This window comes from Mesoplodon densirostris, chromosome X, assembly GCF_025265405.1.
Source record: "Mesoplodon densirostris isolate mMesDen1 chromosome X, mMesDen1 primary haplotype, whole genome shotgun sequence".
In the NCBI taxonomy this organism is placed as follows: domain Eukaryota; kingdom Metazoa; phylum Chordata; class Mammalia; order Artiodactyla; family Ziphiidae; genus Mesoplodon; species Mesoplodon densirostris.
The window spans coordinates 119,157,862-119,181,437 of record NC_082681.1 but is presented as its reverse complement, the minus strand read 5'-3'; the positions used below and the strand labels follow the sequence as shown (position 1 = coordinate 119,181,437).

At 40.0% G+C, this 23,576-nt stretch overlaps 1 protein-coding gene across 1 annotated transcript in view; it reads left to right on the top strand.

Annotated features, from left to right (window-relative positions):
* The window catches only part of PHEX (phosphate regulating endopeptidase X-linked), a 197,259-nt gene that overhangs the window by 159,247 nt on the left and 14,436 nt on the right, over positions 1-23,576 (top strand). Inside the window, exons 16-18 of the mRNA XM_060087064.1 lie at positions 11,284-11,338; positions 19,163-19,230; positions 21,408-21,538. Coding sequence (XP_059943047.1) covers positions 11,284-11,338; positions 19,163-19,230; positions 21,408-21,538 — 254 coding nt within the window. The remainder of the gene's footprint in view (positions 1-11,283; positions 11,339-19,162; positions 19,231-21,407; positions 21,539-23,576) is intronic.

Below are 23,576 nucleotides of genomic sequence, written 5' to 3'. Positions count from 1 at the left end.
ACCAAGGAGGTGGCTGAGAATGACATTCTGGGTAGTGCCACCGAGGGGCAAGCTGCCTTTAAGTGGGAAGCCCTGCAATCTCATGGCATTCCTGTAACTGTTGAGTCCCAGGACCGATGCCTGGAGGGACGCATTTACCACCTGCTGTGCACTTGTGAAAACACTCTCCTGGGGCAGGACACATGGTGTTTCCAGACAGAGGACTGGGCAGGTTCACTGCAGGGCTGGTAGCAGAAAGCACAGAATGGCTTTCAGGGTTAGTTTGATTCAAGAGGTGGGGGGTGAGTGGGACACACACTGGGAGCGACCTGGCTGTGAGCCCGAGTGAGGAGAGCATCTGGAAGCTGGAAAAGAGCCAAGGCCAGGGAGTCAGGGAAGAGTCTCACTAATTGGTCTTGAAGGTCACAGTCTCACTTGTCCTCCCTTGAAAAAAATCAATTGTCTTTGACCCTTATTACAAAAGTAGTTCACATTTGTTGTGGAAAATCTAGAAAATTTTAGATAAGCTAAAAATATTTTTTAAGTTAATGATAATTTAAAAATAGCTACAGGGGGCTTCCCTGGTGGTGCAGTGGTTGACAGTCCGCCTGCCGATGCAGGGGACATGGGTTCGTGCCCCGGTCCGGGAAGATCCCACATGCCGCGGAGCGGCTAGGCCCGTGAGCCATGGCCGCTGAGCCTGCGTGTCCGCAGCCTGTGCTCCGCAACGGGAGAGGCCACAACAGTGAGAGGCCCACGTAACGCAAAAAATAAAAAATAAAAAAATAAAAATAAAAATAGCTACAGTTAATACTTTTGTTGAATCTCTCTCAAACTTATGTTTATCTACATACTTAAAAATTGAAATTAACTATGGATTCGTCCAGTTAAACTGTTTTTTCCCACTGAAAGTTGTAACAAGTATTTTTTTTCATTTGTTACATATTCTTCTAAGTTACCATGAAGAGTATTCCACCAAATAAAAGCACCTTAATTTCTTTAATTTCCTACCGAAAGACATTAAGGCTGTTCCACTATTGTTTAAAAAAGCCCAAAACTCTGTGATGAGTCTTGCGGCTAAGTCTCTGTGCATATCTGAGACTGTTCTTTAGGGTAGATTCCTAGATGTGGAGGAATTGCTGAGTCAAATGGTATGCTCAATTTAAGAGATTTAAAAATATATATTATCCTACTTCTCTTGAGAAAAATGGTACCACTTTATATTTTCACTAACAATAGATGAGATGGTTTTCTTTTACCACCGTAAAAGATACTGTTAGGCATCGAAAAGGTACTGTTGGAGGAGATGAATAAAGAGACTCAGTTTTTTTCCTTTCTTTTCTTTTCTTTTTTTTTTTTTTTTGGTCTAATTGATAAAGGGAAAATGTTAGTCACATTTTCATTCTTGAGACCATTATCTCACCCCCAGATATGGCTCACTGACCCCACACAGGCACTTGTTGAGCATCTGCTGTTTTCCCAGGCCTGGACTGAACATCACTGCCTCTAGTGTCAGTTTTGAATACCTAGGACAGCAGTTGTGTGCATGAAAGGACTTGTTGGTACGTGAGTAGAGTATGAGATACTGAGTTGCATAGTGGTTTTCAAAGTGTGGCCCCTGGATCAGCAGCATCAGCATCACCTGTGATAAAAGGGCTTGACCTGGTCCCATCCCTGACCTACCAAATCAGAAACTCTGGGGGTGCGCCCAGCAATTTATGTTTTAAGAAGATTTTAACCATCAAACCTCTACTAGATGCTGAAATTCGAGAACTGCTGAGCTATAAAATTGCAGTTCAAATGCAAAAGAGGTCAAACTTGGTTGGGTAAAGGTAAGGAGGCTAACTTGTCCTGGTTTGCCTGGGACTGTCCCAATTTTAGCACTGAAAGCTCCACATCCCAGGAGCCCCTTCAGGCCTGGGCAGACAGGGATGGTTGGTTATGCTGGTAAAGAAGAAGGGGTTCTCTTTGTTGCAGCCTCGAGGAATTCTGGCAGGAAAAGAATAGAAGAGCCAGAAGAGAAGATTTCAAGATGGAGGGCAGATTTTAGAAGCTGCTTTCAGCTTGTCAGTTCTAGGCTGATAGATATGGTAGCAGGAGGTTACCTGCAGGAAGCCAGCAGATGGCTAGGGCATCGTGCTGGATCCCTTGACATGAGTCACAGCTGTTAGAACTTGATATTTTCTGGAAAGGGGAGGGTTGGCATTTACCAAATTACTGCAAGATGCCAAATTGAAAAAAAAGCCACTATTAATCTTAGCAGTGAGATGACAATGAAATCCCTTTACAGCAAAAAACATAACGAAAAGTGCTTTGTAATTGCAGCAATTTCCATGTCCCTACTGATGGCCCCCTAGATTCTAGAAGAATGGTATCCGGCTTATCTGATTATAAGAACTAATCCTGAATAAGATGTAACACTCATTCTCTCTTAGAGTGAGCATTCATCCTGGATTTTCCAAAGCAGTTGCAATTAAAACTGTTTTTGTCCTTTTGTACAATCATAATTTATAAGCCGTGTAAAATTTCGGTTTTGAAAGAATAGTCTGCAAAATTATAATAAAAATATCTAGTCATATGTTACAAGCACAGTGTTGAGGAGCAGTGAAGAGAGGAGAATGAGACAGGAGGGCTGATTTATATACATCACTTTTCCTAAACCAAGATTTCTGAACTTGTTTGCATATTAGAATCATCTGGGGAACTTTGAAAACATACTGCTGCTCAGGGCTCCATCCCAGACACTGTGACTTGATAGGTCTGGGGCAGGGGCTTGGACATGGGTATATTTTAAAAACTTCCCGGAGGGATTCTAATGTACAGTTGGGGTTGAGAATCCTTATTCTGATCTAAGCCAGTGGGTCTCAACTAGGAGGCACCAAAATAACTGGGGACCTGTTGAAAACTCTGGACCCTACTGATCTTACAAATTTTTTACCCATTAGCGCACACATATGTACAGGTAACCCCTTTCCCAAAACACGCCTATGCATCTACTCCCATGTATCCAGTATTTCTTTACTGACTTTAAAAGACATTTCAATTAAAAATACACTTTTAGAGAGCTTTGGTATCAGTTCACCTTCCTGTTTAGACTTTGCAAAATGGAATTTTTTTTCTAGTTACGTCCTTTCCCCCTCACTGGATTGTAGGTTCTCTGAGGACGTTTGTATGTTCAAAACTTACCTGTGTGGCTTGGAACATCATAGGTGCTCAGTAAATGTTAGTGGTCACTGATTATTTATGGAAGTTGCATCATCATAACCAAACCAAACTTCTCCCAGTCGTTTTTATGATGGTATTTAAATATATTAACATCTTCAAAATTAGGGTCATAAACTATGTTCACTTAGTGAACTATAGAACTTGGAGCTATTGGGCAGGACAAGTAAAATAAACAAGTCAGCAGAATTAACTACAAGTGAATCTCACCAAGAAGTATAATAATGTTGCTAAGATGGTGCATCAGCAGTAAGCCTTGGAATGTAGACTGGTACATGGATTAGTTCAGTAATATAAGCATATACTTAACGCTTTTGAAAATAACTGTCATGACATGTACTAGAATAAAGTCACATTAATACACCAATAAATCCATGCAAAAGACCAAACATTCTGTTATTTGACAAGACTAATAATATAATACAATGTATTGATACAGTCAGCCCCTCAATAAAAGTATCACAAACACCCATAGTGATACACACTCAATGGAAAACCCAAGTACCTCTCTGGGGAAAGCACCTACAGCAAATATGGAAACAGATTTAATTAAACAGTTGAGTGTGCACATTGGCCTACACATTCTCAAGCCCACTGGATTCTCCTTTAGAACCTCCCCCTGTCAACTTCTTTTGGACTGAATTTACTTTGTCATTGGCCCCTGGCTGTGCCACTTCTGCCCCCGAGGCTGCTGGAGAGATCCTAACTGAACAAATTCAAATAATGCTACTTCCTTGAAAGGAGTCAAAAGAGAGACTGAATTTAAGAGTGAACTGCTCCCAAATTTAGATGGAGTTTGAGTTGCCTTGCACCATACAGTTGGCCCTCCATATCTACAGGTTTCATCCGAAGGTTCAACCAACTGAGGATTGAATTCCACCCTTGGATATGGAGGGTATTAGTAAATTTTCAAAAGTTTGATGGAGAGAAAGGGAAGAAGCAGGTGCTCTGGGTTTTGAAGACTGGTATTGAAAGTTGGAGGCCTCCCATCTTGTTAAATCTGACCAAACACGGAAACAGCATGTTTCCAGTCTGACTACAGTTGTCTTAAAATAATCACCATTTGTGGGCTTCCCTGGTGGCGCAGTGGTTAAGAGTCCACCTGCCGATTCAGGGGACAAAAATCACCATTTGTAAGCGTCACTATATAAAAAACAAAACCCAAAACTTACAAGTAACAAAACGTTGGAAGAAAATGCTGTCAAAATACTTGCCACATGATAACTTTCTTGAACCATACACTTATGGATATGGAACTTAAAATTAATGTGGCAATTATGTGAAAGCATACAAAGAATGTAGGGAAATGAGATGATCTTCATTCAGTATTGTTAGGACCAAAGGACTCTGATCTAAATCAGTATTTTGTGTGATTTTCTCTTTGTAGCATATGCCATAAAACCATAAAAGGGAAAATATACTACTTTTATTTTATTTTATTTTATTTTTTTTTGCAGTATGCGGGCCTCTCACTGTTGTGGCCTCTCCTGTTGTGGAGCACAGGCTCCAGACGCGCAGGCTCAGCGGCCATGGCTCACGGGCCCAGCCGCTCCGTGGCATGTGGGATCTTCCCGGACCGGGGCACGAACCCGTGTCCCCTGCAACGGCAGGCGGACTCCCAACCACTGTGCCACCAGGGAAGCCCAAAAATATCCTACTTTTATTCCTTGGTTGTACGGAGGGCTAAGAGGACATAGGGTGATGGAATTTGCATGGAGCTGGGCAGAGCTTTTCATCTTGTTAATATTTGCATTCTGATTAAGAGTTTATTGAAAAAAATGTGCAAACTTCAAAACCGCACTAGCTCGGCCATGATTGTAAGGGAATGGAACCAACAGAGTACCTAATCTAGAAGGTAAAGGAAAACCAGAACTTGAATAATGGAACATAGCCCCATTCTGGTATTGAATATGGAAACTTCAAGAAGTAGCACATTGGTAGTACTAATAGTGTCGTGTAATGTTTTAGACTTTGGCTAACACGCACTCATAGTTATAGGTAATGTTTAACCCCAGTCACCGGTTAGAGTTTCACAAAGTGCAGATTCCATTCACTCAACAAATATTTATTGGGTGCTTACCACGTGCCAGGCATTGTTTTGGAGATATTGCAGTGAGAGAAAGGTAAAAATAAAAGTCCTTTTGTTATGGAGCTTGCATTCCAGTTGGGGAAAGACAGACAATACTTTATAAAGGATAAGTGAAATTTAGAGTATCATAGATGGTGGTATTATGATGAGATATAAAGCAAGAAAAGGGGGTAGAATAATACTTTCCATCTTTAAAAAGCACTAAGGAAGGCCTTAATGAGAAGGAGGTGACATTTGAGTAAATATCTGAAGCTAGTTTTGTACATAGTATTGGGAAGTTCTGGGCTGGGGGGAGAGGGGTGGGAAAAAAGGGAAATTATTAATTTTTTTCCCATCTCTCCATACAGTTTGAACTCTCTATCCCTGAGGATATATGTTTGTTTTCTTAGGTCTGAGCTGTGGGACAATGGGCTAATTTTGGTTTTTTTCTCTATATTTGTCTATACTAAAAAACCTAATTAATGTGATTTTACACTAGTAAAATGGACACTGAAACCCAGACACACTGAGGCATTTAACTTTTCCTGGAAAGATACAGCTACAGTTAGGATATAACTTTATGACTTTAAAGACCGACTAGTTGAACCTGACCCACTGAATGTGATCAGTTGTTTGGCAGTTGTGTCCTAAACAAAAGCACTCTATGGTCAACATTTTGCTAAGATTCCAGCTAGGTTAGTCACTATTCATTGATAGAGTTATGAGAAACGCCAGTAAAAACAAAAGGCTGACCCAAGTAGAAAGTCTAAAGCAGGCCTTGTGATTTTCCTACATACAGATTTGAGAAAGAGAATTTTTTGCTACCAAATAGTGAGGTTGTTACAACATATAGATACCAATATTTTCTTTTGTCAGAATTTTAGTGTTTGGAATTATTTAACCACAGTCTGTAGTTTTGCTTGAAATAGGAATTTGCTGGTGTTGACAAATGTATGAGCAAAAAACTACTATGTAAGCTTAGTTAACTATAAACTATTTGGGGATAACCTTTAGGAGAAATTTCTGCAATACACACACCTGTTTATCTCTAAGAGCGTTCATTTTATTTTTTTAAATATTTATTTATTTATTTTTGGCTGTGTTGGGTCTTCGTTGCGGCATGCGGGATCTTTCTTTGTTGCGGCGCACGGGCTTCTCTCTACTTGTGGCGCACGGCCTCCAGAGTGCACGGGCTCAGTAGTTGTGGCGCACGGGCTTAGTTGCCCCACGGCATGTGGGATCTTAGTTTCCCAACCAGGGATCAGACCCGCGTCCCCTGCATTGGAAGGCGGATTCTTAACCACTGGACCACCAGGGAAGTCCCTAAAAGAGTTCATTTTAATTATACAAGTTGATTACCTTTGATTAATCAATATTTAAAACATTACATTTATGTCCAAAGCCCCTTTAACCACCCACCACCCCAAATCCCATTTATCTCCAAGAGGTAAGTAACCACTATGACCACTTTGGTATGTATTTTACAGACCTTTTCTGTGAATTTTCATACATATACTCAAACTGATAGGACAGTTATCTTAAATATATAAATGGCATTTATATATCTATATCTGTGCCTTGCTTTATTCCAACAGCATTTCTTCGAGAGTTCCCCATGCTAGAATATGGAGACCTGCCTCTTTCTTTTCATTTGCTGCACAGCAGTCCATAATGTGGTTATACCGTCATTAACTCATTCCCCTCCTGTTGAACATCTAAGTTGTTGCACACTTTTCTCAGTTACAGCAATGCAGCAATAAACATATTTAGCCATGGCACCACAGTGCATGACAGCCAGTGATTGGGCCGTGGTTCTTGAAGTGTGGTTCCCAGACCATCAGCATCACATCACAGGGGAACTTGTTAGTGATGCAAATTCCTAGCCACCTCTCTGGACCTACTGACTCAGAAAGTCTGAGGGTGAGGCCCAGCAATCTGTGTTTCAGTAAGTCCTCCAGGTGATTCTGATGCATGACAAAATTTGAGAACCGCTGGTGGGAATATATATGTGTACATATACACATAGATGTGGACATACGTAGTCAGTTCTGCTATAATGTGACATGTGGTCCTAAACATCACTGCACTATGCAAAACTGTGCAGTAAAAGCCACAAGGCTTATGGGACAAATGGGGTTGGGGCACAACAATCAAAAACTATCAGTGACACGTGAAAACAAAAGCTAGGAGCCTAATAAAAACGATAGCACGGTTTTACACATGTTAAATGGGTAAATACATAAATGCTACAGTAAATATGGTGCTTTCCCTTAAAAAAAAGACCTGAAGTTTGCTTGGGGAAGTTGGCATTGGAGGGCTTGCAGCTTGTGAGTTACTGTGTAGCGGTGGAAGGAGGTTTATCTGAAAAGTTTTAACACCAGATGTGGATGGGTAGGGCTTCTAACACATGGGGGACAGAGGTAGCTGGTCCATGTTGGGATGTGTGCATTTTGTGTACTCTTAAGCAGCTCAGTTCATTTGGGTGCAATTTTCTGCTTTCATCTAGCATTTCTCATGGACAAAACTATGCATAAGAAAATGTGAAATTGGAGTTATGTTCCAGTCTTTTCCCTGATACTTCAATCATGTTGGAACAAATTTACCTTTTCAATACAAGCGTTATAGCAGACCTGACTCTATATACCTATGCATACATTTACACATGTAGTACACATAAAAGGACTCATACATGACAGAATGCTGTATTTACACTTAATATTTTTTTTGCTTAATAATATCTCTTAGAGCCTTTTCCTTATCAGCATGCAGTTACTAATTTTTTAAAATGGCATTTAAAGCATTGAGAGATGACTAAATTGCTTTCCAAAATGCTTGCAAGAATTTATATTCCCACCAACATGCTTCCTACACCCTGGCCAGTATTACGTATTATTAAATTTATGAATTTTTGCCAGTCTGATAGTTAAATTTCTCTTTCCTCCCTCTCCTTCCCTCTCTCCTGTCTCTCATGTTCATATGTATGTGTACATATATACACACACACACTTACATTGTGAGGAATGTCTCCCCTAAATATACTGATAGAAAAAGGAGCTTGAAAAGTGTGAAATAGGTGGTGAGGCAGTGCTGAAACGGGAAGAAGAGGAGATAAAATGGATATGCAAGAAAAGATAAGAAAAGCCTATTAAAAAGGGAGAGGAAAAGAAAGAGAATTCCCTTTCCATTTATTTAATTATTTTTCACTTCTACCTTTGCTAAGTAGAACTCATTCGCTTTATGAGATAAGATATTGAGTTGGCCCTGTTGGGATTTGATCTATCACTCTCGCCAGTTGACATCTCCAAAAATGCAGCTTAAACAGTTAATCCATTCACTTCAGCAAAATGGTCCTAAGGGCATCAGATTCTTCTGTTGATCAGTGTTGGGTTCCATGGCCCTGACAAGCTGCAAAGATACAGCTGATCAGGAGAGTGTGATGGCTGCGGTCTGCCAGTCTGGGGCCTCTAACAGCAACAGCAGCAGAAAGGATGCTCGTGCAGGTGTCAGATGTTTTCCTGTAAAGGAGTTGGCAATGGACATAAATGCTTCCAGCTGGGCACATTACCAAGCAGGAAAGCTATAATGATTTAATAATTAAGTCACATTGGTCTATGATCATTGTTCTTATTGGGAAATATCATTGCTTTTTGATGATATATTATGTGAGACAGAATTTTCATATAAACACTGTGATTTGCATATATATGTAATATATATTTGCATATATATCCAAGTCAGAATGACTTACTAAAAGTAATCACCAAAAAGATGATGGAATATTGACGTAAAGATGCCAAAGATATTTAAGAAAATGTGGAAATTATGAAGATTAATATGACATTGCCCCTCCAGAGTCAGATGCATTTTCCTTTATGTAAACGCAACAGGAAGAGAGAGGACTACTAGCTGGATCCAGCTCTGTTTTACAATTAGGTTTTTGCACCCTGAAATCTCAAACTATGGTATTATTTTAAAAAATATAAATAGTATATGTATATAAATTACACAGAATTAATATTTCACTTCTAAATTAAGAATGTGCTTTCCTACCCTCACTTCTCGTAGTGTCCTGTCTTGGAGGAGAGGTAGACAAATTGTTGAGAGGGAGAGAGGGAAGATAAAACATTTGAACTCGTAAAAGAGCTTTTAGTCTCCAGGGGCTTTGAGCAGTGGCTCTGGAGCAGGCAAGGATGTTGCAGAAGGTATCTCTCTCGCGCTCTCATTTTCTTTGTTACTATTCTTTGCATTCCCAGTTGTGATGACTTGTAAGTGCAGCTCCTAGGATCAGCCCCAGGGTACAAAATTCAGTGGTGAGTTGCAATGGCAAAGCAAAGCAAGGCATTTCTCCCACTCATCTGCACCCAGGGCCGGCTACGTAATTTGTGGGGCTTAGTACAAAATGAAAATATGGGGACCTCTTTTTCAGAAAGCAGGAAAAAGTGCTGTAAAGGGGCTAAAATATATAGCTTTGTCCTGTCTTCTACAGCCTCTCTTTCTCTAGACTTGTCACAGTATTTTTTATTTGCTATTTAATACCACTGTAAATTGTAAGAAAAATTAAAAATTTAAATCATCAGTGTAATTTTACCATTCATCTTTATATTGTGCAATGCCAAAACAAATACAGATATAAGAACTTTTCTTTAAACAATATTTATTTATTAATTTATTTGGTTGCTCTGGGTCTTAGTTGTGGTAGGTGGGCTCCTTAGTTGTGTCTCGAGGGCTCCTTAGTTGTGGCTCACCAGCTCCTTAGTTGCAGCACGTGGGCTCCTTAGTTGTGGCACGCAGCCTCCTTAGTTGAGGCATGCGAACTCTTAGTTGCAGCATGCATGTGGGATCTAGTTCCCTGACCAGGGATCGAACCCAGGCCCCCTGCATTGGGAGCATGGAGTCTTATGCACTGTGCCACCAGGGAAGTCCCCAGGTATAAGAACTTTTAACTGAGATGTGGAATTGACGAAATTGTAGTTTGTATTTTCTAGCTTGTACATGGGTATGTATTTTCTTCTTGCCAGAACAGTGGAAACACTGCATAAAACTAACTCAGTTGGTTTTACTTCATTTCTTATATACATGTACATTCTACCAACACTCTCTACCTTTGGCTTACTGATGAGTAAGAAAGGACTGAAAGGAAAATAAACTATGGGTTGTTCTGGTTTTCCCTTTCCTTCTACGTCATCATTTCGGTATACGTGGTTGACCAATACAGGAGTAAGAAAGAGTATGACAGAGTTCCTTGGCCATTCGTGTTTCTTAGAATGCCACTGCTGCCCTTTGGTGATCAAAGCAAATTCTGCTTCCAACAGAAAGATCCCCAAGAGGGCTGTCAGAGCCCCCACATACTCAGTCCTAGATGTAACATGCTTACCTTGTACTCGTTTTGAGTCTTGCTGAATTCGTACATATTGTGGGTCTACTGGAGTTCTGCGCTCCCAGGGAGCATCTTGGATGCTACGTGCAAATGGAGCATAAAAGGAACCATGGACAGGAATATTTTGCATGGCTGCTTTGCTCACACGCACGCTTTCTTGTCCCCTTGGTCTCCACTTCCAAAATCACATTCAAACATAAATTTATTAAGCATTTCATACAGTGACAGCAGAGCATTAATTCCATTGCAGGGTCCTTCTGCACGGGGGCCCCGTGTGACTGCATTGGTTGTGTGCCCATGAAGCTGGCCCTTTCTGTATCAGGGGAAGCCATAAGACAGCTGGAAGCCTCTTGCATGTGCTGTGTATGAAGGAACCCAGTTCACAGCAGCCTGGACACTGCCAATAGTGTATCCATGCAAAATAGTTTCCTTGAAACTGATGGAATGCACTGATTTCAAACTCAGTTGAATTAATATCATCTTAGAGATAGTTGGATCTCTTAGAGGGGTCCCAGCTCCATGAGGAGTACCTTTAAGATGGGCCTTTGGAACTTCAGTGCCAAAGCTAGAACTAGGTACTCATCATTAAATCAATCCCTACATCCCTTACAATTTTGTTTGTTTGTCTTTCTCCCAGGATTTCCAGCAGGAGAGCTCCAGAAGCCTTTCTTTTGGGGAACAGAATATCCTCGGTAAGTAAACTAATAAAGAAACCAGTTACTGACAAGTAACGAAGAACATGATGTTTTGGCAGAGCATAGAATATAAAGTCAAAGAAACAAAGCCAGAGGTTGTTCATCAAAAAGAAGGCATGGAACCTGGCATGGGTCGGCCTCACTCTCGCCATGTTAGGTATTTGTTTTCTGATTCTTGTTGCCAGGGTGTATGACTGGGTAGGAAAGCCAACCTATACACAGGTAGCTTTCATTTTTTATGCATTTGTTCACTTATGCATTGACTCATACTAGAAAAATGTGGACCTTGAAGGATTGTTAGGATTCGAGTTGTTGGTGATGGGTCCAATACAATTCCAGAGGGAAGAAACAACGTGAGAAAAGGAAAGAAAATTGCTTTTCGAATAGCATAGAGTCTGGTTTGGCTGGTCCAAGTGTGATTCCTCCATCTTCCAAACGAGCAAAGTCGCATTTCTTTGACCATTCATCCATAGTCACATCTCCTCCTTTTTTTTTTTTTGAATTTTATTTTATTTATTTTTTTATACAGCAGGTTCTTATTAGTTATCCATTTTATACGTATTAGTGTATATATATCAATCCCAATCTCCCAGTTCATCACACCACCGCCGCCCCCTGGCCACTTTCCCCCCTTGGTGTCCATACATTTCTTCTCTACATCTTTGTCTCTATTTCTGCCCTGCAAACCAGTTCATCTGTACCATTTTTCTAGGTTCCACATATATGCGTTAATATATGATATTTGTTTTTCTCTTTCTGACTTACTTCACTCTGTATGACAGTCTCTAGATCCATCCATGTCTCTACAAATGACCGAATTTCGTTCCTTTTTATGGCTGAGTAATATTCCATTGTATATATGTACCACATCTTCTTTATCCGTTCGTCTGTCGATGGGCATTTAGGTTGCTTCCATGATCTGGCTATTGTAAATAGTGCTGCAATGAACATTGGGGTGCATGTGTCTTTTTGAATTATGGTTTTCTCTGGGTATATGCCCAGTAGTGGGATTGCTGGGTCATATGGTAATTCTATTTTTAGTTTTTTTTTTTTTTTTTTTTTTTTTTTTGCGGTACGTGGGCCTCTCACTCCTGTGGCCTCTCCCGCCGTGGAGCACAGGCTCCGGACGCGCAGGCCCAGCGGCCACAGCTCACGGGCCCAGCCGCTCCGCGGCACGTGGGATCCTCCCGGACCGGGGCACGAACCTGCGTCCCCTGCATCGGCAGGCGGACTCCCAACCACTGCGCCACCAGGGAAGCCCTCTATTTTTAGTTTTTTAAGGAACCTCCATACTGTTCTCCATAGTGGCTGTATCAATTTACATTCCCACCAGCAGTGCAAGAGGGTTCCGTTTTCTCTACACCCTCTCCAGCATTTGTTGTTTGTAGATTTTCTGATGATGCCCATTCTAACTGGTGTGAGGTGATACCTCATTGTAGTTTTGATTTGCATTTCTCTAATAATTAGTGATGTTGAGCAGCTTTTCATGTGCTTCTTGGCCATCTGTATATCTTCTTTGGAGAAGTGTCTATTTAGGTCTTCTGCCCATTTTTGGATTGGGTTGTTTGTTTTTTTAATATTGAGCTGCGTGAGCTGTTTATATATTTTGGAGATTAATCCTTTGTCCGTTGATTCGTTTGCAAATATTTTCTCCCATTCTGAGGGTTGTCTTTTCGTCTTTTTTATGGTTTCCTTTGCTTTGCAAAAGCTTTTAAGTTTCATTAGGTCCCATTTGTTTATTTTTGTTTTTATTTCCATTACTCTAGGAGGTGGATCAAAAAAGATCTTGCTGTGATTTATGTCAAAGAGTGTTCTTCCTGTGTTTTCCTCTAAGGGTATTATAGTGTCCGGTCTTACATTTAGGTCTCTAATCCATTTTCAGTTTATTTTTGTGTATGGTGTTAGGGAGTGTTCTAATTTCATTCTTTTACATGTAGCTGTCCAGTTTTCCCAGCACCACTTATTGAAGAGACTGTCTTTTCTCCAGTGTATATCCTCACCTCCTTTGTCATAGATTAGTTGACCATAGGTGCGTGGGTTTATCTCTGGGCTTTCTATCCTGTTCCATTGATCTATATTTCTGTTTTTGTGCCAGTACCATGTTGTCTTGATTACTGTAGCTTTGTAGTATAGTCTGAAGTCAGAGAGTCTGATGCCTCCAGCTCCATTTTTTTCCCTCAAGACTGCTTTGGGTATTTGGGGTCTTTTGTGTCTCCATACAGATTTTAAGGTTTTTTGTTCTAGTTCTGTAAAAAATGTCATTGGTAATTTGATAGGGATTGCATTGAATCTGTAGATTGCTTTGGGTAGTATAGTCATTTTCACAATATTGATTCTTCCAATCCAAGAACATGGTATATATCTCTCCATCTGTTGGTATCATCTTTAATTTCCTTCATCAGTGTCTTATAGTTTTCTGCATACAGGTTTTTTGTCTACCTAGGTAGGTTTATTCCTAGGTATTTTATTCTTTTTGTTGCAGTGGTAAATGGGAGTGTTTCCTTAATTTCTCTTTCAGGTTTTTCATCATTATTGTATAGGGATGCAAGAGATTTCTGTGCATTAATTTTGTATCCTGCAACTTTACCAAATTCATTGGTTAGCTCTAGTAGTTTTCTGGTGGCATCTTTAGGATTCTCTATGTATAGTATCGTGTCATCTGCAAACAGTGACAGTTTTACTTCTTCTTTTCCAATTTGTATTCCTTTTATTTCTTTTTCTTCTCTCATTGTCGTGGCTAGGACTTCCACAACTATGTTGAATAATAGTGGCGAGAGTGGACATCCTTGTCTTGTTCCTGATCTTAGAGGAAATCCTTTCAGTTTTTCACTATTGAGAATGATGTTTGCTGTGGGTTTGACGTACATGGCCTTTTTTATGTTGAGGTGGGTTCCCTCTATGCCCACTTTCTGGAGAGTTTTTTTTTTTATCATAAATGGGTGTTGAATTTCATCAAAAGCTTTTTCTGCATCTATTGAGATGATCACATGGTTTTTATTTTTCAGTTTGTTAATATGGTGTATCACATTGATTTGCTTGTATTGAAGAATCCTTTCATCCCTGTGATAAATCCCACTTGATCATGGTGTATGATCCTTTTAATGTGTTGTTGGATTCTATTTGCTAGTATTTTGTTGAGGATTTTTGCATCTATATTCATCAGTGATATTGGTCTGTAATTTTCTTTTTTTGTAGTATCTTTGTCTGGTTTTGGTATCAGGGTGATGGTGGCCTCATAGAATGAGTTTGGGAGTGTTCCTTCCTTTGCAGTTTTTTGGAGAGTTTGAGAAGGATGGGTGTTAGCTCTTCTCTAAATGTTTGATAGAGTTCACCTGTGAAGCCATCTGGTCCTGGACTTTTGTTTGTTGGAAGATTTTTAATCACAGTTTCAATTTCATTACTTGAGTCACATCTCCTTCTGACTTTCCTCTTCAGCCTTCTCCTCCACTTTTTTTTTTTTAAAGCCAGTTACTACTGTGGGCAACTGGGGCTCAGTTTTGCTGGGGAACTGTAGAATATGCTTCAGCATGATTCCATCTCAGGATCAAAGGAGCTGGGGCATTTGTCATCCAACTCACTTTCCATCATTGATTGAGGACTGCCACCAGGTGTATTAACTCCCTGGCGTTGGCCCAGCATAGGCCTTGAGGGCTCTGGTGGCCAGAGGAAACCCTCGGGTGACTAGTTTCAGGTGCTGGCAGTTGGAAGCTTTCAGATTGGTGTGCTTGAAAATGGTGAGTGCCCAGGGACAGCAGCAGGCATCGACAAAGCCTGCTATAGGGAAGCGCTATCATTAGCATAAATGAAAATTATCTATGTGTATTGACCAAATCCATTAATATCATCCCAGGTCTCAGCTGCATAGTTTTCATCAGTGTTCAGGTATTTGGAATCAATTTTCTCTATTGTTAAGATTAGAAATTTATATATATTTCCATAAAATTAAGGGTTTAGGCTAAATATTTGCTAAGCTTGCTTCAAACTAAAAAGTCCTAGAAGTCTTTGATCCTGCTTATCATTAGCGATTTAACTGATATTCTGTGGCTATATACCTGGACGCTTGGACATAGTCTGGTTGGGTTTTGAATTTATTGATCAATGTATTTGTTTATTGGGTCCACGAGATGATTTTCTGATATAAAAGTCAAAATCATAGAAACTTAGGAAATGTTAGTGTTCAACCTTATGCTGAGCGGGAGAGAGATTTTTATTCTTTTTCTAAGTGTTCTATGTTTGCATTGAAGCCATTCATCCTCTATTAACATACCCATTCAATGAATAATTATTAAGCATCGTTTGGGCACTCAACATTGGAAACGTGGAGATGCTGTAGAGATGGAAATCACAGTCTAGTGAGATGGGTTCCCATACATCCATCTGTACTAGATGGATTTCCTCCAGAACCAACGAGTGGGTATTCTTTCTGCTCACACTGGTCATCTTAGCCCTCCCATGAGTGTTGGGTCTAATTGTGGCGACATCAACTAGCTGAATTATTTCCAGAGGAAAGAATCAGGACTGTAAATGACCTAAAACAAAATATCCCAAAATGTGTGTTCCATGAAGTAGTAATAGAGGTGAGTTGTCCTCCCCTTCCCTTTGTTTTGGAGAATCGCAGTACTTAGCAGCATAAAAATTCCCAAGAAGTCCTGCCAGAAGTCCCTAAACTTCCCTTTTTCCTATGTTTTGGGAACTGCTGGTCTAGAATTCATGACTGAAGAGAAAAGAGTTGAAAGAACTTGAGAAGAGAACACTTGAGGGATAACCTCGTAACTGCTTTCACATTTTTTAAGGAAAGTTAAGGTAGCAGAATCATTTACTAAATTTGGGGAGGTCTGAGGGGTGTTTAGAATACCTTAGACCACTACACTAGACCAATAGATAGAAGAGAGGTTCCAGGTCAACATCAGGAGCACTGTTGAGTTTAGAACTACTCGAAGAGGGGATGGTCCACCTCAGGAGGGGATGAACTCCTGATTATTGGACATGCCTAAGGGGAGATGTCTTAGGACCATTTGAATGGGTTTTTGTAGACCTCTGCTAAGGAATTGAAGTAAGTGACCTTAAAGCTGCTTGTAACTCTGAGATTTTTATGAATTTCCACTTCAGGCACAGAGTAGCCTCTACTTAATGACAGCATGAGCTCATGGTTGCTCCAGACAGCAGTACGGTGGTTTTGTTGTTGACAGCAAATCCTGTGCTTATGTTAAACCCATCGGGTAGTAAGAACAAAAGAGAAACTGAGTAGGTGGAAAAATTGTCATCTTCCGCATTTTATTTTTGGAAGGCTAGATTTTCTCTGCAGGAGTCTTCTTGTTTCTGGCCAGCAAGTCACATTTTAAAAGGCATACAAGTTTATTTATTTATTTTTATGACATGCTAATTTAAATAACGTCCATTGATAAAATGGAAGATGTGAATTTAGTATTATGAAACATTATCATTGTCAGGCTTAGTCATCTAAAATTACTTTTTCTTTGGCTCTTGTCCAAAAGATTGTGATTATGCAACTGAGAATTGGAACTTGCAATGATTCAGTCATTTTCTGAATTCTCTATTTCCCTTTGCAAATAAGAAGCTCGTTGGAGCAGTCCCTCTTAAGGGACATTTATTGCAGAGCAGTTGCTATAAGCTTCCATTGTTCATCCCTTAAATTCATCCAGTCAACAGCATTGACCGAGGCTTGTAGAGGACCAAGTACTATTCTCAGCTGAGAGTCCTGGAAAAAATGAAATGTTACAGGCTGCATAGTGATAGCTACTGCTGCAAAGATTAGCACTATGTAAAATTACAAGTTTGTCCCACACTGCTCTGATAGATCTATGATTGAAATGCATAATTTTACTCTTACCTCTTTTTTTTTTTTTTTTTTTTTTGCGGTACGCGGGCTTCTCACCGCTGTGGCCTCTCCCCCTGCGGAGCACAGGCTCCGGACGCGCAGGCCCAGCGGCCATGGCTCACGGGCCCAGCCACTCCGTGGCACGTGGGATCCTTCCGGACCAGGGCACGAACCTGCGTCCCCTGCGTCGGCAGGCGGACTCCCAACCATTGCGCCACCAGGGAAGCCCTACTCTTACTTCTTTAATGAAGGTTTGCAATGATGGAAAAACAGTAGGAAAGCATTTTTTCAAATGCAAATTACCTTGCAGGAAAGAAATAACAAAGGAAGGAACTGCCACCAAAGGGAAAAATTAAATCTTACAGCACTTCCTTGGGTATAGTTGAGACAAACAATTAACATGTTAAGGATCATTATGTCCTGTAATAACATGTTGCTTCAAAAATTTTTGTTTCTTCCACTTATAGGTCCTGTCTGTTTGCTGGGTGACTTTGATGTTGCATTAGGAACCAACTGTGAAATATTTTTAGTATAATTACAAATCTTAGGAAGAATCCTTATAACAAGGATTTTAAGTTGTCTGTAATCCTCATGCACACGTTAAATGACTAAAATAAGTTACATATTGATCTGTCACTTGCAAGAAATGGTAAAGTTAATTAATCAGTTAGTTAAATCATTATTACTTTCTTACTGTGTACTAGGTACAGAGAATTTAGCAGCAATCAGGTAGATAAGGGTTTGGCCTTCAGGGAACTTTTAGTTGAGAGAGAAGATCCCAGACACACATATAGGGAAGCCTCCCTGTTGATTTCCTGATATATGATTTATATGTTCTCTTTCAGTTACCTATTGCTCCATAACAAAGCGCCACCACTGTTGGCTCATGATTCTGCAATTTGGGTGGGACTCAGCCGAGACAGCTTGTTTCTGCTCTGTGTGATACTGGCTGGAACAGCTCGACGGGGGCCATAAGATCTAAGATGATTTTGCTCACATGTCTGGTGCCTCAGTTGGTCTGGCTCTAATGGCTGGGGCCTGGCTGGGCCTCTCTCTTTCTTCAGAGGTCTCTCGACGTTTGACATCTCTCACTTGCTTCGCTTGGCTTCTCTTTCTCCAGCTCATTACCCCAACTTCTTTACACTGCAGCTGACTTCCAAGGGGGCACAAAAATGGAAGTTATAAGGCCTCAGCTCAGAAGTCACACCCGGCCCCTTCCACTGCATTCTGTTGGCCACAGCAAGTCCCAAGGCTCATCCAGATTCAAGGGGGGAGGAAATAGATTTCCTCTTGGCGGGAGGAGGAGCACATGCATTCAGGGTGGGTGGCATTGTCGGTGGTCACCTTTGTAGGTGACCTACCACATGGTTCTTTAGGGGTGAAGAGAAATAATATAACGCCTTTTCGAGATCTGGTTCAGGCTTCACAGTCTTTGCTGTTCAGTTGTAAATTTGTCCGTCACAGAAGCAGAGGAACATGACTACCTTTGAAAGCAGAGGGATCCCTTTTCATCTCTGCTCTTTTCCTGTTTCAAGACTCCGTTTGGAAAACAATTTAACTTCTAAGTCCATAGTGATTTTTCAGCAGGTTCTCAGATAAAAAATAAACGGTATGTTTACTGACAGGATCTTTTCAAACCCTGCTGCTGCTTTGGGTGTTTATTCATATAAACTACAGCTAGAGCGGATATAGAACCATAGAAGCCTTAGGGCTGGAAGGGGCTTTAAAAACCATCTTTTTCACATCCCTAATTTCACAGGGTAGGAACTAAGACCCATAAATGCTCATAATGACAGTGTTAGAAATTATATTTTCTTTGTCTATTTCAATGAGAAGGATGTGTATACTTTTTTTTTTTTTTACAATTTTGTGAGTGTGGTTAGTAAACAGATTATCTTGGCTTTTTGTTGAGAAAATATTGAAGGATTATGCTCTGATGTTCATGCTTATAATTTTCTCCCAATTATACATTTATGCTGTAGATCTCTGAGTTATGGCGCTATAGGAGTAATTGTTGGACATGAATTTACACATGGATTTGATAATAATGGTAAGTACTGGTTCAGTGTATAAGCTGATGCTATTATGGTCATGTTGACCATATGGATGTTAATTGTTGCTATTATCTTTGCATAGTGGTATCATCATAGATTGAAGATTATCCAAAGCAGTATGATTGCTGATGGAAAACTTTCCCCCGTGTCTTGCTGTGATAGCTTTGCAATAAATAAATAATTGTTCCCATTGGAGATGGGGTAGAATGAAAAAAAAAAGACCTTGTAATTTCAAGGGAATTAGCTTTGCATTTAGATCTGGATTGCTGTAGCTGCCACAGTAGTTACAGGAATTACTTTGTAGCTTCTCTTCCTTTCATTTCTTTATTCACCATTTTGAGATGCTCTCCCTGGAGGTGTGAGCTCTGCTCTGAAGATGATTATACATGCTGCCAAGTTAGGACTCAGCAAGTTAGGACTCTGAAGCTTGGCTGACTAGTTCCTTTATACTATTTCAAGGATTATGCAATGCTTAATCTCTGCTTTTCTCTATGCTGTCATATATTCAGAATTTTTTTAGAAAGGCTATGCTTTCCTAATAATGAATAATATAGAGTGTGCTATGTATCCTGATGACATTTAAGCAAAAGGAAAGAGCAGAATATGGCATAAACTAAAGAAATGATTGCCCTTTGAGAGTCATCATTTTTAATCAGAACTCCTTTCTCCTTTAACTTTGGAGTTTTATTGGAAAGCCACATGAAATCTCCGAAACTTAGGAATTAGCAGCAAATTGCAATCACATCCACATCCACACAGTGATTTACAGGGCAGACTCAAGAACTGCCTGGCCCAAGGCAACACTGTATAGAGGGACCTCTTTCTTCCATGTCTGTGATGTCTCCAACATCCTTTCCTGGATGCCTACCCCAGGGCCAGAGACCCTTTTGGTTCCTCTCCTTCTGGATAATTCTTCTTGTACTCCCACCAGCCTTTCCTTAATCACCTAAGTTTTTTGCCCCCCTGGCCTCCCCTCCCTGTTAAAATGTAGCTGCCTTGTAGTCATCTGAATCCCCAGAGCTACACTTTCTGAATTGCCTGTTTGGGTTATCTGAGAGGAGAGTCTTAGCTAAGAAACAAAAGCCAGTAGTGGTCTCTTGGTTCTGGGCCTTTCTTCCTGGGAAACTTAAGTATAGTTCTCCCTCAGAATCTTCTGGAAGCCTTTTGGATTCTCTCTCAAAGGACAGAATCTAAAGATGGCATTTCACTCTGTAACCAATACTTAGAACAGTGCATTGCACAGTAACTATTTAATGATCGCTTGGTTAGTGCGTAGGGGACAGTGACACTGTGCTCTACCAGGGGTTGGTGGTAGTGGCATCCAGCCTTGCTGAAGAGCTTTGGATTGTTTCAGTTAACACCTGTGCTTAGGGGACTTTCATGTACGCCCAGTGAAGAGTTCTCTGCATAATTAAATTTAAACCAATAGTAACCTTGAGTGTAGAAGATAGTCCAGATACACTCAGACTTTTTTTGAGGGACGTAGAGAAATTGAAGAGTGAGCCTGTAGCAAAAAAGCATGTATAAGTAATCCTTTTTTCTGTTATGTTTTGGAGATTTCCATTCTTGTTCCAAGTTCTCTTTTTAGAGCAACCTTCCTTGTCAAAGCAGGACAGATGGGCCTTCCATCTACACTGATGGCTGTGGAATGATTCATAACAGAGGTTTTATGTGTCTCTTGGCTCCTGGCACCTCGGAGGAAACACGATCCTTTAGAGCTGAGTCAGGGGCTGTGGTCGCAGGGTGTGAGTGACTCACCGAGGCTGTTCCTATGGATTGTTTGTTTGGAATTTCACTGGTAGTGGCGCTTTGACTCCTTCCATGGGCTTTCTGAAAGCCATTTCATTTCATAATTTAGAGAATATTTTGGGTCAGAGCAGGTGAAAACAAAGAATCTAAGATTGGTCAAGAATGGTACATGCCGTAAGTTGATAAATCTTAAAGTATTCTTTGTTGCTTAGAAGGAAAGAACTTCCTCAGACCTCTTTCTCCTTTCCTTGCTTTTTACACTTAACCTGTGACACTGGAGAGAAGGCAGGAACTGCTTCCAGGAGTGCTCCCTGCTGCTGGAGCTGTCTTTTCAAGGCTTGTTGAAGTGAGGGAAAGGGAAGATGAAGAAATGAATTTGTTTCCATAAATAATATGAGTAACTTTTAACTTTCCTTTTTGCCAGGTAGAAAATATGATAAAAATGGAAACCTGGATCCTTGGTGGTCTGTTGACTCAGAAGAAAAGTTTAAGGAAAAAACAAAGTGCATGATTAGCCAGTATAGCAACTATTATTGGAAGAAAGCTGGCTTAAATGTGAGTAAAGCTGTGGCGAAGGGGGCATCTGTGAGTCCTTCTTCCTCACGTAGACACGAGCTTGCTTTAGACCATCAGTTCTCAAAGTGCAGTTCCCAGGCCAACAGCATCAGCCTCCCTGGGGAACTTGTCAGGGATGTAAATTCTTTAGTCTTAATCCAGACCTACTGACTGAGAATCTCTGGGGCTGGGGATTGGGGAGCGGGGTGGTGGTGGGAGAATGGGGTCTGGCAGTCTGGCAGTCTGTCTTTTCATAAGCCCTCAGGTGATTCTGATATAGGCTAAAGTTTCAAAATCACAGGCCTAAACATTAGTCTGCTCTCCTAGATTCAGATTAGTACAGAAAACGCTATAGCAAAGACAAACAATAAAATTCTCACAAATCTACACTCTATATCATTAAAAAGATTTCCTTCCAAACTACTGCTTAGGTTTAATTCATTGAAATAAAACGTCACTCATTTGAATTAATGACTCTGAATTGGTTAAGAGTTCTTAGATAAAGAATTTTGAACAAAAGAAATGACTTTTAAAATGCTGATTTTCTATTATATATACATATATACATTCCTATAAAGGCACGAATGTAATTTTATACATGCTTTTCTGTGTGGAATGTTGCTCCTTTCCTTTTTTGTCTTCACCTCTACCTCCTACCCCTTTCCCTCTCATCACTTTTATCTTCTCCACCTGTAATCCATCTCAATAACCCTGATATACTTTTTCCCATGCTCACGTAGAGTTACACACATACATACACACACACACGTGTGTGTGCACGCACGTGCTTTTACTTCACTGTTTTCAGTGGCTGCCTGAAAGTCCACGGTGTGAATGTACTCTAACACAGCTGACTAATGTCTTGTTGAGGGTTACACTGTGTCTCCAATTATTTCTCCACAATACATGCTGCTGCACGAAATACTCTTATTAGGTATATATTATTTTTTTCTGTAGAGGAGAGATTCCTACTGTTATTAAGAAGTTATAATATTTCATATTCCCACCAGTGATGGATGGAGGAGCAGTTATGTATTGAGTTATTTACTTGTCAGTTTATGAGACCTTAAAAAATATTATAGATGTTAAAAATTTTATTTGTCATTCATATTATACTATTTTCTCCTCAATATATTTCTCATCCATTGTACTTTATATATGGTATCTTTTGACAAACAAAATTTAAATATTTCCATATAGTCAAAGATACCTATCTCTCTTAAAAAATTGTTTCTGCATTTCCATTCTATATCATATGTGTAGTCTCCTAGCTTTTCTGGGAAGGTTTTTACTGTTTTGTTATTTTACATTTAAATATTGAAGCATGTGAAACTTATTTCGCTGTGGAGTTTAATATGAGAGTTCACTTTTATCTTCTTCCAAGAGGATAGTCAATTGATCCAGCATCAGTGACTAAAAGACATTTTTTTCTTACTTAATCGAATGTTTGTCAAATATTAGAATCTCATATATACTGAGATAAATTTCTGGATTATATATTCTATTCCACTGATCTATTTGTTGATTTCTATACCAGTGCGTTATTACTATGGCTGTATGGATTTTTCTGGTATCTGCCAACACAAGCTTTCCCTCACTGTTCTTCTTTTATATACTTGGCCATTCTCAGGCAAATATACTTCTGTATACACTCCAAGATCATTTTACCCATTCTCCACCCACTTCCCAAGAGAATCCCATTGAGATTCTAAGTTAAATCACATTAAATGTATGGAATTGACATTTTTGTCATAGTCTTCTTGTTCAAGAATGTGGTATGCCTTCCCATCTGTTTGGTATTTGTTTTAGGTTTTGAAATACGATTTTATAGTTTTCTCCATATAGTTTATTTCCTGTACATTGTTTCTACTTCTTTTTTCTTTTCTTATTTTGCTGGTTTGATCAGGTTAGCTTTCATTCCCTTCCCCCACTATTAGTTTTTTCTTGTAGTTTTCCACTGTATTTTCTGTCCCTGCTTTCATAGTTACAAGACACAGATTTCTCTCACTGTGTTTGACAGTGCGACCAATAATGAAGA